The 18063-nt window shown below is 47.7% G+C and overlaps 5 protein-coding genes across 5 annotated transcripts; 1 reads left to right on the top strand and 4 right to left on the bottom strand.

Moving 5' to 3' along the window:
* Positions 1-587: 587 nt before the first annotated feature.
* On the bottom strand, positions 588-2180 carry BGZ61DRAFT_435081 (uncharacterized protein). The gene is made up of 3 exons (XM_046243977.1): positions 1962-2180; positions 1789-1905; positions 588-1736 (listed from the first exon to the last, which is right to left on the bottom strand). Exons 1-3 carry the CDS (start codon positions 2025-2027, stop codon positions 627-629), a joined length of 1293 nt encoding a protein of 430 aa, XP_046094348.1. The 5' UTR covers positions 2028-2180; the 3' UTR covers positions 588-626.
* Positions 2181-3303: 1123 nt separating this feature from the next.
* On the top strand, positions 3304-4340 carry BGZ61DRAFT_435079 (RTA1 like protein-domain-containing protein; the record flags this gene model as incomplete). The annotated part of the gene is made up of 3 exons (XM_046243976.1): positions 3304-3489; positions 3570-3821; positions 3892-4340. Exons 1-3 carry the CDS (start codon positions 3342-3344, stop codon positions 4338-4340), a joined length of 849 nt encoding a protein of 282 aa, XP_046094347.1. The 5' UTR covers positions 3304-3341.
* A 2304-nt stretch (positions 4341-6644) lies between these two features.
* On the bottom strand, positions 6645-8089 carry BGZ61DRAFT_572872 (uncharacterized protein). The gene is made up of 4 exons (XM_046256113.1): positions 7608-8089; positions 7439-7529; positions 7022-7376; positions 6645-6949 (listed from the first exon to the last, which is right to left on the bottom strand). Exons 1-4 carry the CDS (start codon positions 8031-8033, stop codon positions 6769-6771), a joined length of 1053 nt encoding a protein of 350 aa, XP_046094346.1. The 5' UTR covers positions 8034-8089; the 3' UTR covers positions 6645-6768.
* Positions 8090-12036: 3947 nt separating this feature from the next.
* BGZ61DRAFT_500548 (uncharacterized protein) lies at positions 12037-14041 on the bottom strand (the record flags this gene model as incomplete). The annotated part of the gene is made up of 6 exons (XM_046251561.1): positions 12037-12292; positions 12322-12860; positions 12936-13205; positions 13260-13618; positions 13669-13846; positions 13994-14041. The coding sequence occupies 6 exons, from the start codon at positions 14039-14041 to the stop codon at positions 12037-12039; spliced, it is 1650 nt and encodes a 549-aa protein (XP_046094345.1).
* A 1969-nt stretch (positions 14042-16010) lies between these two features.
* On the bottom strand, positions 16011-18049 carry BGZ61DRAFT_373494 (Cupredoxin; the record flags this gene model as incomplete). The annotated part of the gene is made up of 4 exons (XM_046242253.1): positions 16011-16907; positions 16976-17362; positions 17424-17769; positions 17817-18049. 4 exons carry the CDS (start codon positions 18047-18049, stop codon positions 16011-16013), a joined length of 1863 nt encoding a protein of 620 aa, XP_046094344.1.
* Between the last annotated feature and the right edge of the window lie 14 nt (positions 18050-18063).

The following is an 18063-nucleotide window of genomic DNA, read 5'->3' as shown; positions in this document are numbered from 1 at the left end:
TCTACGTGTCACTAGTCATTAGTTAGGACTTGGGTGCCGGCGCCTTCACAAGAAAGACCTGCCGGCCTGGAGCCGTAAGGTTGTAGCATCATACATAGATAGATAGTAGTGGAGCTGCGGGTATGAGTCCAGCGCTGCGAAGAAGATTTTCACAACTCTATCTTCGGGTTTGTGATGACCGCGATTAGTTCAATATATTCATCCCGAGCTATCAAACCTTCTGTAGTACAGCAGAGAGTGATCCATTGATGTTATCGTTGCGTCGCTTCAGGAGAGGGTGCACAGTCGGGTGGGTTCTGCGTTAAATGGACTGTATCGCTTCTCGGTAGGATGCGGGACGCCGGGGTGTTAGTAAACACCCCCCACAAGAGGCCTTGACAATATAGAGCTTCCGGCCATTTTTGAGCCGATCAGATCGTCGATTTCGAGAATGAATATCCAATTTCTGCGCTGCCATCTTCGGGCCAGAAGGGAGCCTTGACATGAGTAACAGAGTTTTGGTTATCATCTAATCAATCAGATGAAGCATGATAGATAAGTCTTTTCCGGCTGGTTTAAATATTACAATAGTCAAACGAGTGTCGAGTCTAGGTTCTACTTTTATTATTCAAAGCAATATCTAGCGACTATACAAGCCCAATTTGTTTACCCTCGATACTTAAATTCCTAACTGTATCAGTCGGCCATTGAATCATCTCTTTCCACGGAGAGTCAATGACGATCGGGGCGATGGATTTAAGTAGAATCCTAGCCCATCCTTCAAAGAACCAATAGTTGGCTTCTCGAGCGTGCAACAACACGCAGTAATACGAGAGAACAGCCAGCGCTACGGGGTGATGACGTCGCGTCAATGCAAGATAAGCAGCCGGTAGTCTTAAGGGCCAAGCAAACACTGCCCTGAGTTCAGGCGTTGCCAGAGTCTTTTTGCTTCCTTCCGCTTCCTCAATAACGTCCATGAGGAGAACAGTTGCTTCCACCAGGGTCTTTTTTTCTTCCCCGTCAAGCTCGGGTGCCTCCTCCAGCAGTACTATCAACCTTTGTAGTTTGGTGGCCATGTCGTGGATTTGGGGTTTCAGCGGTGTTAAAAGGCAGTCACAGTCCCTGAAGAGTCCCCGTAGAGGCCCATGACGAAGTAGAGTGTCGGAGGACTCGAAGATGACGCTCATCCCGCCAGCCAACACAAAGATATCCACGAGGCTGCTGATTGGCTCAAACATGGCATTGTTTTTCTCGCAGCTTGGAAAAATCCCAAAGGCGCTAATAATGACAAATATTGAGCTCGCATACAAAGCATGACAGCTATTCGATGCCAATGGGTCTTTGAGGAGTTCCCTTGTGCCGGAAATGGCTGTGCTTTGGTGTTGTGACGCTTGAATAAGATGTCGACGTGAATTGGGGTGCAGGTATGCCAAATGAAGGGCAGAAAATGCCAGTATTTGGTGGAGGAGGGAGGGATAGAGGAAGGCTTCTTGAGGAACAGCATGTTGCAGCGCTTCGCACGCGTGGAGACAAGGCGTGAAGAGGGTGCGATAGGCGACTGCAGTGTAATGATGTATGAGTTGAGCGCAAGAAATGCAGCCAGAATCTTTGTCTGGGTCTTCATTCGAGCAAAAATTAGAGAAACAGGCAAATGTGCCAGGTATGGCATTTGCCGTCGATGGAGTTTTGGCTTTGATCAACGTGTCACATGGTTGATTTGAGCAGTTTCTTGCTGGTGAGACCAGGGTAGTTCGTCGCTGCTACAAGCGTTAGAAATGGAAATATATGTAGAGCAGAGTAATATTTCACTTTTGGCCTATCACCACCTAGGGCTTTTTGGGTTGATTGAGGACCTATTGCCGTGGACTGGAGGCTGCAGGAGACTGTGTGTTTCAAGCATGCGCCGCAAGGGATCTTTTCATCGCACTGCGGAAATGCCGAGTTAGCAGTGTAAAAAATACGGATGACGTGATGTTGCTCACTTTCACTCTTCTCTGTTTGCATCGCAAACATCCAGTACGGGACTTTCTGTACCCGAGTCGTTTCATCGCGTATGGGATGGATGATGGCTACACCACAGCACTGCTTCACTGCCGCCCCGACTTGAATGCCCTCTGGTGCTCGCGGAAACCTGCGATTGCGTAGTTGGTGGTTACTGAGGGTCGGATGTCCCTCAGGGTCGGATATCTCGGTCTGACCCGTAAGTGTACATGTACAGGAGAAGATTGATTTCATGACGTGGGCGAGCTCCTGGAGGCTGTGTCCAAATTGAGTTTGGCCACGTGCCAATCAAAGCTGCAATTAAACGACTGAAACCCACTTGCACTGGATCTACTTCGCACTACTTCGCACTACTTCGTACGTAGAGTCCATCGATCCATGCTTCTGAAGCTGCGCCACAGCATCCACGAATCAGGGGCGGATGCGAGAACGAGATTACTCCACAAGTTCCACCAACACAGCGAGCCAGGGCCCATTCATTTCCCGATTCGAGTCTATCTGTGTTGATCAAACGTGCTGTGTTGTTTCTCTCAGCCACCTGCTCATCGTCATTCACGCGTGTTGCTTTACGGAGGAAGCCTGCAAAAGTTTTGCCAAGACAAACCCACCCATCCCTTTTTTCTTGCAGAAAGATCATTAAGCACTTACGAAGGGCAGTGTCACATACCTCATCGACTCGGTAAATTGGCCCTGAATCCTTCCCCCACTTATTGCCCCCAGACTTTTTTATTGCCAATGATTTAGGAAGCCTACGCCTCATATAGTTTAGCCTTGGTCCATAAAATCAGGGCCAATTTACCGAGCCGATACAGTAATCCCGGCATACTTAGGCCTCAGTTACACTATGTACGCATGGAGTGATCATTCCACTTTTGCCGTACTCCGTATCCGTAGCCGTCAATGCGATAGACAGCGTTATAAGAAGAAGCCCTGCAGCGTACTCAGTCCACTAACTGTCGGTGCCATGTCCCGAATACCCTTGAATCCTTTGCGCATGTAGTAGATGATTGCTCGCAGCATGCTGATGAACAATGTTTCATCAGGTTCTCAACAGGGCCCAAGGGCCGTAGCATCCTCATCGTGGGCGAAGACTTTTGCAGGCTTCTACCGTAGACTTTGCGTTGATCAAAACGAACGGCTATCAAATCTCGTTATCGCATCATCTTCCTATTGGTTGGCGTCTTAGCCCAAGAGAGTCAGCAATTCTCGTTGTCGCATCACGTCTCTATTGGTCATCTTGTTGGGAAGGATGAAGCAGAGCAAGATACTTAAAGGTTGCCGTATCACTCTCTCATCAAATCTTCATTTCGACCAAGCATTTCACAACGCCCATTCTACCAAACCAGCACCGAAACAGTACGATGTCAGATGAACGATACAAGTATGACCCATCACTTGCAGCTGCGGTCATTTTTATCGTATGCTTCGGTCTTTCGGGAATCTATCACGTTTTTCAAGTCGTTCGACTAAAGTCATGGTATTTTATTCCATTCATAATTGGTTGTCTTGGTAAGTCGTCGGCGTTCCGGTCTTGAGATATTCTGAGGAAGAGCGTGCTTTATATCAAACTGTGACTGACATATATGCAGTTGAGGTAATAGGATACGTCGGACGAGCACTCAATGCATCCGAGAAGTCGGGCCAGTGGACGCAAGGCCCTTACATCATCCAGGCTCTCCTGTTACTGCTTGGTCCACCATTCTATGCAGCATCGATTTACATGGTTCTGGGGCGGCTGATTCGACTTTTGGATGCTGAGAAATATTCTATGGTTAAGCTTAAATGGTTAACCAAATTTTTCCTGCTGGGAGATATCGCCTCGATTCTGGGTCAGGGAGCTGGTAAGTTGTGGATACAGGCGATTTGGTGATATAGAGTATGACAATGGGTCCCTGCTAATACTGTACAAAGGCGGAGGCATGCTTGCCAGTGCTGATTCGAAAAAGAGCCGAGACTTGGGCCAAACTATCATCATCGTAGGTCTTGCGATCCAGATCATCTTCTTCACGTTCTTCGTGATTATCGCCATTACCTTCGACAAGCGGATCCGCCGCGAACCCACCAAAGCCAGCTTGGCTATAACATCACCATGGAAAAAACTTCTCCAAGTCTTATATGGATCCAGCGCCCTCATTCTAGTCCGATCGGTCTTTCGAGTGGTGGAGTATGTCCTGGGTAAAGATGGTGAGCTCATGGCGAAGGAGGTTTATATTTATATATTCGATGCGACTATGATGCTTTTGGTAGCGATTTCCTTTAATATTTTCCACCCTTCGGCCATCATCAACAAGAAAAACAAGCGAAACTCCGGGATCCCGAGTTCCGATGTCGAACTCAATGCTGTGGCATACACAGGATAAGACTTGAATGTTCAAGTCCAGTGCATGCCTCTTAGCTCGCCGCTTTTGTATGGTTATCAACTGCCGTTTGCCTTACGAGGCCTTAGCTTCAGGGTTAACGAAAACGGGCCCGGCATTAACAACCCTTCATTTAAGGCGGTTTTCTAGCTCAAGCAAGATTGCTGGCACTTGTGCTAGATCAAAGGATGCTGGGTTGTGAGTAGATGGTTACTTACTTTATTTTGGACAGTCAGATTATTAGACCTTCAATTATAATTTATCTCGCTGTGTAACTTAAAATTTCTTGAATGTGCAGACTCTTCCCTCACACCACCTTTTTTAAAGGATTTTAAAGGCTTCCTTTTAACACTAGTATAATACAGACATCTCTCGCCCTATCGATCTGTCTGAGCTGATTAGAGAAGAGCTTCCAAAAAACGTATTGCAAAAATATGTGAGAAAATAGCCCAAGCAGAGCTCACGTACAAAATGAGGAACAAATGATGAGTTTTCGGAGGGTTCAGAAACTTTGGACTTTGGAAAAACACCTAGATTATGCTGAAGAACAAGGTCCATAAATGTGCAACGCAATTCCTTTGCTGATGCAAGTTGTAACAATTAGCTGCGCGAATCTACTGCAAAGTTCACGTTAGAATGACTACCGCAACCAATTTTCGTTTAACATCCCTTGTTCGAGATGATGCTGTACCGTAGTTTACCTTAATGATCATATATTCATCCAAGCTTAATGAACAAGCTATCTGTAGTAATATTGGCCTGGGTCATTGAGTAATGCTCTCTTGCATTTGCAGTTTCTTTCGAGAAGCCTTCAACCTGACTGGCGGGTCTAGTTCTCAAGTTTGACGACTTGTATGAGATTTGTCTCATGCCATGGGAGCAATCTCCCTCTCAATTGAAGCTTGGTTCGCTATAGCAAGCGGCGTGTACTCGGAGAGCAAGTCTGACCGAACCAGGCTGTGTTCGTACTGGGCATAGTCTGAGAGCTTATATTCTCATTCGGTAATGTTGAAGTCAACGGTCTCACTGGTGGGTTTGTCTACAACTTCAGACTGACCTTGCCCGCCGTCTCGCAAGTTGCTGAGCCTTGTTCTTTGGAATGAACAAAACCACGGACCCTCCAGAGTCACTTACGAAATCGCTTTCAAACGCTGAAAGGTAGCAACAGTGGTGGTCAAACTTCGGTCACGATGACTCGCGACGAGGGGTGGTTGGTAGTGTCAGACGGAGATATGGACCACAATAATGCTACCGGCAAGAGGAGTGACCATCCCCTTTTGCCGTAGCGGCATGCGACAGTTATGAGCCTGGGAGGCTTTATCGCCTGTAACTTCCACTGAAATAGCTGTCGCATCCATATTCAACAGAACCTGTTCAACCAGATCATTCCTCTTGCCGGTAGCGTTATTGTGGTCCACATATCTCCGTCTAACAGGTAGCCAGTGTTGGTCTCAGGTCTCAAAACCTCATCGCATCATCCGGTGGCTTGTTAGCGTGTTGCTATCGGCAGGCAACACGACTCGCAAACTCGCATTTCGGGCGCAGCGTACTTTGCCGTCATATCCCAGATCGCTATGAGTGGTGGGCATTTTAACTTATTCGTTAATAAGGGCTTGATCCTTGTGATATTGAGCGAGCGGGCGAACCTTTCTATGCCCTTTCACCCTTTTGGATTCAATATCGATGTCGGTATTACGTTTTCAGCTGAGCCCAACTTGAGAGCGTATCATGGAATCCTCAAATGGACCCGTATGAAATCTCTGCTTGACTCGGGCTCTATGGGCCACCCTTACAAGGAGCCGGGTCTCAAAGACTTAATTTCACCCCAGTGTGAGCAAACGAATGTCAAAAATGCCGCCCTGCTCCATGGAGACGGTATGAAAACTCCCCAGCATTAGCGACAAATGCTAGGGAGTCGATCGATGGTGCAGCGAATAATGGATTCAAGGATTACTGTACTGCTGAATCCAGCATCCTTGGACAATCTCCCAGCTGTTGATCCTGTCCAATTCAACTCGACTCAACTCACGTGGGCAAGGAGGGTGAAAACAAGCTTCCACTCATGGAAGCAGCTGGAGACAGTAACCAGATGACTAAAGCGGGGAATCAAACGTAGAGTTTCAAGGGCATACGCACATCTGGATGTATCATCCTTGCCAAAGAAAGAAGGTATACAAGGGAGAGTTAGAAGTATTATCCAGGTCTGGTATGCATCCCAGTTGCCATGGCAAGGCTAAGGAGGCTATATTGAGGTTACATGTTTGCAATACTCCGTGAAGATTTAGTCCAGTTAGCTCATTAAAGCTAGCCAGAAGGAATATTGACCTTATGTAACTCCTGTCCTTGTAAGACTCTACCTAGTAGAAATACCACGGAGAGAGAAAAGATTTCGCCTACCCGCATATCTTACACCCATCGGCTAAAAACATGTCTAGTCCTGCACTTTGATAATCACCTTGCCGACGTGCGAACCCGAGTACAGATACTCAAAGGCGGCCTTCGAATCCTGGAACGGGAACACTCGATCGATGAGCGGGGCGAGGGAGATCTTCTTATCGGCCAGGAACTGGTTCAGCCGCACGTAGTCCACCTTGGAACCCACGGCAATGCCCCTACGTTATTGTCGGTCAGTTGGTTGTGTCTTAGATACGATTCTATACATTGGGGCCTGATTCGTGACTGACTGTATCTTGGCACTTTTCCCCATTAAGCCCATGATGGCATTCGGCTCCCAGGTGCCCGATTGGCCGGCCAAGAAGCCGACAAGTGACACGGTGCCGCCTCTGTGGCGCAAGAAGCTGATGTCTGTAGGAATGGATGCTGGGCCGGTATTGTTGACGACGACGTCGACGCCTTCACCCTTTGTCAGGCGCTGAATCTCCGCTGCCTGGTCGGGCGTCTTCTTGTAGTTGATGCCGCGGACTTGGGGGCCAAGCTTCTTGATTGTTTCGAGCTTTTCGTCAGACGAGGAAGTGATGATTGGTTGGATGCCTGCCGCGATGCAAATCAGGAGAGCGAACATACTAACGCCTCCCGTGCCTGTGCATTCTGTCAGTGCATGAACTGAACTAGCGACCCAGCAGCGGAGTGAGGAATCGAACCTTGGAGGAGGGCACTGGTCGGCCTGCATACGGAAGTCGGGGAGTTTAGAGAAGTCCACGCGGTGACTCCGGCGCAAGTGATGGTGGCTGCCTGTTGGTTGGCACAGCAGTATCAGCACGACTGGGTAAACGCAACGGTACTGAGGCTTGTCTGGGCTCCGCAACTAACCTCTTCCCACGACAGATGCTTGGGAAGCTGGACCAGAAACTTGTCTTCAAATACGGCATATTCGCGAAGCACGCCCGGGGCCTCCCCGCCGAGGGCGCGTGATGGTGTATTTTCATCGCCAGTGAAGTTGCTGAGGTCGAAGATAGGTGAAACATGATCTCCAATGGCGAACTCCTTCACAGCTGACCCGGCGGCGACAACCTCGGCGGCGCAGTCTGAGCACGAGATGCCTCCTTTCTCGACCTCGACAGGATAGAGCCCGTGCACCATGGCAACATCGCGGAAGTTGAGCGAGACGGCATGAATCTTGATGAGGACTTCGTTGGGAGCCAACTCTCCTGGCAACTTCTCTGACGAACGCTCAATACTCCCCGAAATTTCGCCCGTAGTACGCCTGAAGGCCGAATATATCTCGGGAGTGGTCATTTTTTGCTGTGAAGGTGTTCTTAAGAGGAAAAGGATGCGTTGGTAATAAAAGCCGGACATAGAGCAGGGTATTTATTTGCGCTAGGGTTAACTTAACACTGTAGGCTGTTATCCGCATTAGGGCGGAGTTTGACAAATTAATGCCGTGTTTATTAATCAGCCAAGATTTTTTTGGACAGCAAATTTACGAAGAAGGCTCGACTCCCCGACAAAAACACACCCGTCCCGATCCCCTACTGTATTTCCCGTCCCAAATTGAGGCAACAGCCAGTAATCGGGGGTTAGCATGCATAAAGTCGTCAATTGTAGACTCCATTGAGTATTCAATGGTGCCTACAGTTACTACCTAGAGGATGCTCGTAATTTCAGATAATGATCCAACACATTTGTCTCTACAAATTCGGTCTTGGCCTCAATTCCTACTCCCGTAGTAGATTTATATAGTCATCAACCTGCGGGCGTCTGGATTCCTCACTCTCTGCATCGGCACACTCCCCTGGGCCAGGCCTGCAGCCGCAAGAGCGTGGGTCCAACTACCCGCCTCAACCAGCAACCACTCAGCAGCAGCGAGCGATCGTGGGAAAATCCAGCCAGGCCTCGGACTAGAAAAGAAACACCACAAAGGCTCTGCTCGACTATGTGTCCAAGGACTACATCCAGCACAAGCCCAACACACTCTTTGACAAGCAGAACACAACCAACATCTTCGAGCCCGTTCTCTATTCAGATACTATTGAACTCGCCCTCCTGCACCGGGTCTTTGATTATAAGTTCCTTTTATTCACTAATGCATGGATCTTGAGGAGGACTATCTGTTGAGTTTTGAGTGTGCCTCCAGATATCGGCAGAAGTGGTAGTCAAACCCACTTGTGCCAGCGAACAATCAGTCGTCGTGCCATGTCTTGAACCTTTCTGAATGAACTTAGCACGCGCTCTAATCCGGATTGTCAAGAAAGAGTATCTTGCACTTGAACTATCCACTACCCTGGATTCAACTTGCTACTTCAACCTTCTCCAGATAATAGCACAGTAAACGTAATTCGCATGCATGTACACTCCCCGAGATTTATGATTCTTTTCTCGTTGTATACTATACAATGCAGTTCATCAAGTTATTGCAAAATGTAACCGATTGGACTAGAAACCTTAGTCTGTCTGGGTAAACTGTTGGCATTTGAATGGACTGGGTATATGATCTGTATTGTTGATCCTATTGTTGGTATCTTTTTAACTGTTGAGCTTCTCGTCCTCCCTCTAGATATGTGTGCACTAGGGCACCCTAACCTCTTGGTATACTATTCACTAGTAATTTTATCAACACATCAATGAGGTGCGTAGAGATGTCTCTTGAATACAATCTGTCTCTTGGACCGGACTCCCTACCTGCCCGCCGTAGTTGAGGAGACATCGGACCAACAATCCAGCCGAGACCCTTGACATGAAGGACAGCTTGGTCATATCGGCTGGACCCCGATTCGACGCTAGACTTGGTCTTCGTTAGCTACCTGCAGTTTGACGATTTCCGAGACTGCGCTAGAGTAGTCTCGACAAATAATGGCAATGTGATTGTGTAATACAGTCGGACGGATTACTTTATTATACTGCGTAGTAACGCCGGAGCTAGCCGCGCAGCCTGTAGATCTCGTTTCATTGGAAGGCTGGTCGAATACCATTCTAGCAAATTGCCGGGGAAACTCAATTCGAGATTCGACGTCACTAGGATTAGGACTAAACTTTGTCACAAGTATCGGGATATCGGATTTCTGCAGTATGACACCACTGAAGCTCTTCTTCCTTCATCATACATAGGCGTCCATCTCCACCCTCTACATCAGCTGTTTTATCCTAGGCCCGGCTTTTCATTTGATCAAGTCAATTGCTAACTGAAGCCAAAGACCCCGAAGCATCCTGATCGTCTTGGACGGCCGATCTCATCTTCATTTATAAGACTGACTCAAATACCCTCTATTAGGTAGAAAGGTTAGCAAGAGCTTCTCACACATGTAATCATTTCCATCTGCAAGATGCAACAAAGTTCCTGATTAACAACATATAACTGGGAAGGACTTTGCTGCAAATAGCGACGATGAACTATCATGACTTGAAGTAACCAATAAAGAAGCCTTAATCTAACATTGTCAACCAGGACCTGAAGGGATTACATGAGCCGCATTTCGGTGAACGAAGGTGCTTAGTATTCATTCTCCCGGACTCGGGTGATTATCGAATCCTTAGTCATTTGGAGTTCCTTTAGCTAGCACGTAATCAGATGATACCTTAACCCGATCTGGCAAATAGTGTCATCCCAGCCTAGGCATTCATGTCGTGTAAGCTTAGCAAGCTGTTAGATAGCGTACGGCACATTCGATCCAGGGATGAATGCTCAATGGGGTGTGGGTCCTGAATTTGTTGTATTATCTTGATCTACGATGCTCATGGCCCCCTCTTTTCTCGAGAGGGCTTTTATGTCATGTCACACCCCCTCTGACAAAGGTCAGGATCTCAATCTATCAGAGGTTTCTACAAAGTCACAATCCAACATAAGCCTAACTCAATAGAAGGCACCAACATGAGGCGCATAACGGGTGACATGCAAAACCGTGACCGGAGTTTGGCACAAAGTCCGCCTGTTTCTGCGTATAATAATTTCCGCCCGAGGATACAGCATCCCTCCTCTACTTGTACCTGTGCCACGGCTCTCGGATGAGCTTTCAACCGTCGGGCTGATTATTAATTGTTTCAACAGTATAGTGGGGAATCCAGGGGCGGCGTAACATTAAGAACTAGTCGACGGGGTCTTTTCTCAAGGCTCTTTACAAATCACATGCCCCCTCTGAAGTCCAGTGCCCCGCTTTTAGATTTACGAGGTGTGGCCACCTCCCACCTTTTTGTCTCCGATGTGACAGAACACAGCCCGGCTTGCTCTTTACTCTCATTCTGAAAGCGTTCCATTATTACGAAAGCCTCTTGTTCTCCCATCGCACAAAAGAAAACGGCCAAGACCTGTTATGTTCTCTTATATAGGATTCGTTCCGTTACCAGCAATTTATAATGGTATCCGTACCTCTCCCTCTCGTTTATTTTCTATTTATTCAGTTGGTAGCATCCCTAGAACCATTAGATTCTTCAAGGCTTGGGAGGTATTATGTCAATACAGGGGCTGGGTTACTAACAATATTATTATTTAGAGCCGTGGTCGAGAAGGACAGATGTGGTAGGAGTGATGCAAGAATGGTGGATAACGGTATTATACACATTGTGTCCGGCGTGATAATTACGACAAGATATTACAGACGAACTAATCTAACCTTTCTCAGCTTACGATGACGATGACTAAATGAGATAGGTAGTACATGAGGGGAAAAAAGCCTAACAGCCCACCCAAAGGTTGACGAGAGCGATGGCCGCGGTATCTTTGATAGCTGGAAAAGCTAAGATTGAAGATAACGAAAAGAAATAAAAGAGACATGAGAAAAGTAATACCGCTATAGGCATCATCTGATAACGATGATTCACAGGAGTGGGGTGTATTCATGGGCCGAAAATACTATCAATTGGACATTCTGTAGATAATAGCTGATGATAAACGCGGATGGATCAATCTACTACCTCGAAAACCTTCCTAGAAGAGTACAATTCTGACTAATTGGGTTGAGCCAATAGCCCTAAACAAAGCTGCATTTCCTGTTGAAGGTAATCTGCCGTGGCCTCCTTCCCGAAAAGGCAAAAACTTCAATATCCCCCTATTTTCTCCAAAAGACCTTAATCCCGGATTCAGTAGCCAAGTTGTAATTGATAGCTGGGGAGCTGGTGTCGCAGCGATGGCTAGTTCCTCGGGTTAGTATGCCATATCTTAAATGGGGATCCCTCGATCATGGTGGCGATCCAGGTGATCCGGATCGTGGGATCGTGGCAGTGATCCGAGTGGTTTATCGCTGATGGAAGTGAATTGGTGGGCCTGTGGGTGACACTCTGCGCCGGGGTTCGACACATCCTCTGGCGATTATATCCCATAAGCCTTCGCTGTGTCTCCGTAGCTCTCATGTAAGAATTTGGTGTTGTTCAAATACCATGTTAGCCCTTCCAGATCTCGACTTCGTTCAGCAACTGTCCGCCCATCTCCGAACCGCCCGAACCTATTCGCGTCTCGATACTGAACTTCGAAATCCTCCCACCTCACTTTCTTTAATGCTTTAATAGCGTGTAGACTGCTTCCAGGCCATAAGACTGTCACTCTTGCCTGCCCCTTATTTTCCAGGCTTGCGCCCTGTGGCACTGACTTGTATACCAGCTTGAACACTCATCACTAAAAACTGTGCGCTTGAAATAAGCATCACAATATTCGGTAAAGTTCTTGACTTCGTTCTGTTTCGGTTCCAGGGAGCGGATATGGCCAGCCGACAGTCTTTCTAAGATCTGACCAATGTAGAGGTGGATAGCTTCGATGACGACGAGAAGGTTGCCGTTACCTAGGCCAGAGTTTGGGCCTAGTGACTGAAAGAAATTCGGAAAATTGTCCACACAAAGGCCAAGATATGACTCTGGACGACCGCGATAGCGCTGCTGGAGGTCTACTCCGTTGCGACCGATGATGGGGAAGCGTCCCTGGTATGACACGTCGAACCCTGTGGCACAGACTATTACGTCCACGGCACGGTGTTTGCCATCGATGGTTGTAATTCCGGTTTCATCGATGTGAGAGATCTTCGCAGGGATCACATTGACGTTGTCAGCTGTCAAAGCCTCGAGATAGCCGGGGCCCGGTGTCAAACGCTTGCATAGTGGCGGAAAGTCTGGCACCAAATGTTGCATGATCTCGGGCCTTTTCTGTAGTCATTCCCTCATTGTTTGATCAAAGATGGCTTTGGCCATCTCGTGTTCCTTGGAGCCATAATGTGTCACCGCATAAGTCCCTTGCATTTCAACCTCAAGTTCCTTTCGGTACTTCACGTATGACTCGCGATCTTCGTTCCATTCGTGTTTCTCCTCATCACTGTAAGAGAAATTGCCGTCACGGCCGGCATTCCGCTGTTGTACAACATTGGCACCAAATGTGGTAGCAATCCAGGTGCGGCCACGGACGTAGTGATCCATCGACCGTACCGTGGGCTGCTGGGCCGGGACTATCTGGATACCGGAGCTGCCACCGCCAATAACCGCGACCGTTTTGTCCTGGACTCAGCGTGAATACTAGGGGCAGTCGTACTATTTCTCGAATAAACATACCTTAATGTCATAATCTGTATCCCATTCTGCGCTGTGCATGAGCTTGCCTTGGAAATTCTTTAAACCCTTGATGTCAGGCCAACGCCAATTATTCAAAGCGCCAACACCAGTCATGAAGACGTCCGCGGTGTCCTCAGACACTGTGCCATCGTGCAGTCGTTGGATCTTCACATGCCACTTGCAAGCCGGCTCGGACCAAGTCGCCCCAATACACTTGTGTCCGAAACGCATGAAACGTTTGACCTCATACTTCTCGGCAACACGTTGCCAGTACTTCAAGATCTCTGGAGCTCCTGCGTAAAAATGGCTCCATGTTGTTGAAGACTCAAAGCTTAGTTGATAAGAATGGGCCGGGACATCTGGAAAGAGATTAAAAAGTGCCGAGCAAGCATCCTTAGAAAGACGTTACCACAGGCGCAGCCGGGATACCGGTTTTCAAGCCAGGTGCCTCCGACATCCGCATTCTTTTCGTAGATCACGAGGTCAAGCTGAGGGACAAACTTTGGAAATTGGATGGCCGCATCGATACCAGAAACACCTGCACCAATATAGATGACTTTTAGCGGCCTGGATTCGTCGATCGAGCGCTCAGAAATCAGTGGATGGAGGAAATTCTCCGATGCTAGGCCAGAAACCCCCATACTCGAGACGTTTTGAGTAAATGGAAATAGAAGTCGGAAAGTACAGTCCGGGTCTAGGAGGTAGAGAGTACTGGGCAGTGGCACTTCAATTACAAACTGTAAAGGGCTATATATAGGAAAAGAACTACTGTTCTGTGACATGTTGGATCCCGAGCAGAGCAATCACCAGCCAAGGGCTGTTAGTAATTGAGACGAGAGAGAGAGAGAGAGACTGAAAATGCCGAGATCGGCAAAGCTCTCCACATTGCTCGGGCTTCGGCGAATCCATTTTCTTTCAGCCCATCATCTCCGGCGTATCCTCAATTTTCGACGCACCGGTTACCAGGATTTCAAACGTTAGTCCGGGACCTGATTTCGCTACCTTGCCACGGCCAGTGGCTCTTACTGTTATTTTATTGAGTTACTTAAAAATAATCAACTTGTTGATATTATTAGAATAGCATCTTCTGAAGCTATGTTCCTAACTACGCTTTATTTTCATTAATATCCTTAACAACCTCGGGCCTTGATTCTTGGGCGGGTAGACCTGTTTCCGGTGGATAACTGGTTGTTTCAGTAAGCCAGCTGCTAATAATACTTTGGTTTGTATCAAATTATCTCTACTTGGCACAAATTGTAGATTTTGTACCTGAACTAGCATTTGCTATCCCGGTAACTTGTATGATAATATATTGAGTTAGGCTTCGGAGGATCCTTTTTTCTAGTCTACCATTTCCGGCGTATCCTCAACTTTCGCCGTACGCTATTGCATTAGCTGGGCTTCCGCATAAGGTTATGCCTCGGCAGATCATTAAATTAGTTCTCAAGGTCTACTTTCTGTGTTGGCAGTCTCCCGAGCCGATTAAATACAGAGCCGACCCGAAGAATAAGAGCCGATTGGATCGGATTCGCCGCTGGGACCAGCTGCTCCATCCACAGCTTCCCCACACCCCCAAAATAAACCCGGTTGACTTTTCCAAATCTGAACAAATCTCGTCACACTTGATCCGGACCTGTCCAGCTAATATCCGAAGAATAACAGCTGATTGGATTGGAGGCGGAGTTGATATGTAAAACACTGTCCATCCCAATTCTCATGTTTCCGATGGCTGGTTAGGCATCTATGCACTCTGGAGTTTTTGGGTAGCTAAGAATATATATGAGTGTTTCGTTGGAAAACGTTGGTTTTCTAGAGATAAAGTGTTTTTTAAGGTCATTTTCACACCCCACTTCCCCGGGCGTAGATGACACATCTTGTAACATTTATTCAAATTTGCCTATCAAACTCCAACCTTTAGTCACACAGAATCAGCCCTTACTCTAGTCAGCCACATTTAGGAAACGTCAGACAGAAAATGGGTTGGCAGATACAGTTTTATGACGATGGAAGAGCTTGATTTTCTCTATCTATTGAAGGGCTAGTGATCGGTCTTATAGACGATGATGAGGTCGGCCTCCAGGCCCGAGGTCCGGAGGTCTGGGACCGGATCCAGACCGGATTCCTAGCAGCCGATCTGGAAGCCGTTTTAGATATCGTATTATGATCCCAAAATACAACAGACCAGACTCAAAGGCAGCTATAGCACTGATCCGAGCCTATCCAGCCGTCTGAAAGGAAAGATATTTATATACAAGACGCCCCAGTATGCAACCATTGCAAATGAGAGAGAGCCACATCTCAATAAACAGGATCGTCGAATGTTCGCACGGCACCGAATTGAATATATTTGCCGCAAGGTAAATAGTTGACTGTTTATAATGCAAAGCCAAAAGACACCCTAAGAGTTTCCAGTTCCCAAGCCCATATGTTGCTACAATCATCTCTCGAAGCACCCAGGCCGGGCGTCTTAATTTGCAAGAAATTTAGCTTTGTGTGTGACGATACCAATCCTATACGACAGCAATGTGAAGATGAGCACCAATGGGTTCAATACTCGAGGTACTGGCATTTCACATCCTAATGCCGAAATTGCGGTATCGAAATGGCAAATGGTGGTAAGAGTGTCCCTGAAAAGAGTTGGATAGTCTGTTATTGGACTACCTCTACGATAAAGCAGTGAGATAGCAATCGTGCAAGTACAGCTGCAACCCTGACCTTAATGATCTGTCAAAATCACTACCACATCTGCCCTTAAATCTGACTCTTGGCCTGCAAGCGACGGTACCGAGGAATAGCTCCAGACTTCGCATCTCGCTTGACTGCGTTCTTGTTCGCCCAGTAGTCTTTTAGAGCATCATCCACTGCATCAACATCTCCATAAGGATTCGCCCGCGCCATGCTCTCCACCCTCTCTGCAATGGCATCATCAGAGAAAGGTCCCGTCCTGTCATTAAGATCCGTGCGACCAAAGGGCTTTGCCCTCCATTTCTTTTCCATGGGGTCTAAGAACTGCGGATCATTGTACCCAAAGTCTTCCAGCGAAGTAACGTTGAAGGCGGCCATCATGTCACTATCTTCATGGATCAGATTGTGGCAGTGGAACATGTAGACGCCGTCAAACGGAGCATAGATGGCAGCAACGCGGACAGTTTCCCCCTTGCCAAGCCATACCACATCCTTGAGGCCGGCGCTCTCATACGGCATGGTTCCTCGTCGACCGTCACGTTCAAGAACAAGGAAGTCGACGAGATGAACGTGAATGGGGTGAGTCCAGCCGCCAGAACTGTTCTCGAGCTCCCAGATCTCGACAGTTCCACGGGGAACTTTGGCGAGGACGCGATTGGCCGCATCGGCAAACCCAACGCCATTGATTCGCCACTCGCCATTGGTCCGATGGAAGCGGAAATGATGATTGACACTGATTGTGTCCGGTTTGGAGAAGGGGATATCTCGAAGTTTCGAAGGCACAGTTGAGTCGTCGTTAACCGCGTCGGAGCTTACCACCAAACGCATAACCTTGTCAGTGTTCTCATAGTCGTCATCAGTGCCGATACCTCCGACCTTTTCGAGGTTTCGAAGCTCGAGTGTTTGGCCTTTGTACTGAGAGAAATCGAAGACAATCTCATAACGCTCGGCCATTGAGACGTACTGAATGCGAAGTCAGTTAGTGCCAATTTCCACTGACATTGATCTCTCAATGAAAAGGGTCAACTCACGATATCTGAAACCTGAACTGGTTCGCTCAAAAGTCCACCATCCGACGCAACAACTTGGAAAGGGAGCCGGGCATTAAGAGCATTCTGCTTGACGAAGTACAAGGCAAATGATCGCGAAATGGCAGCATTCAGGAATCGGAACCGATATTTGCGTGGCTCAACGTTTAGGAATGGCCACGGCTGACCGTTCACTTCAATAACGTCTCCCCAAAGGCTGTCCTTCTCCCCAGCAGTAGAGAACAGCGAACCGTCTTGATTATATTGCTTCGAGCTCAGAATGAGGGGGATATCGTAAATACCATACCCTGAGGGGAGCCCCAGCGCGTCTTCGGCAGAATCCGTCAGGATGTAGGCGCCAGCTTGGCCCATATAAGCGTTCTCGGCAGTCTGTAGTCGGCTGTAAGTTTGTGTCGCTTCCGGTACAATATATTCAATGACATTTACTCACCAGATGCATGGCGTGGTCATGATACCATTGAAGTCGAGCAGACTGTGCATTAGGATAGTAGTAGTCCTTGTACTCTCCTGGCTGTGTGATGTCCTCGGCCCATCCGTCGAAAGCGGATCGAGAATAGGAGCCGTGCAGGTGAACGGAGTTTTCATGAGCGGCATTGTTGATGAATCGGACGATGGACTCAGTCCCCCTCGGGATCATGATGGTAGGCCCGGGGGAAATACCATCATAACCTGTGAGAGTGGCTGGTCGAAGATTCGGGTACACAGATTTTGTAAAGGATTTGATTTCCATCTCGTAGTACCAGATGTCTTTACCAGTCACGGGGTTCTTGAAGATCCTAAGAATTTGTGAGCCGATGCCAATATGATACGGGACCGGTCTTACTTCATGGGTTTCTTAACAGGAGGAATTGGTAGAGCGTTCCGATAGATGAGAGAGTACTCTGGACTTTCGTCGCTCTTCATGAGCCTGACGATGTCGTTGTGATCATCTTCAACGACCGTACTCAGAGCTGCCTCTTCTTCTGGTGGAAGATCATAGGTCCATTTCTGGGCCGTAGACAATACATTCAGGCTATTCAAGGCCAAAGCCGTGAGGAGGAAGCGAGTCAGCTCCATGATCCAAATTACTT

The sequence above is a fragment of the Ilyonectria robusta genome (genome assembly GCF_021365365.1).
Source record: "Ilyonectria robusta strain PMI_751 chromosome Unknown BGZ61scaffold_61, whole genome shotgun sequence".
Lineage (NCBI taxonomy): Eukaryota > Fungi > Ascomycota > Sordariomycetes > Hypocreales > Nectriaceae > Ilyonectria > Ilyonectria robusta.
This window is presented reverse-complemented; position numbering and strand designations above follow the sequence as displayed.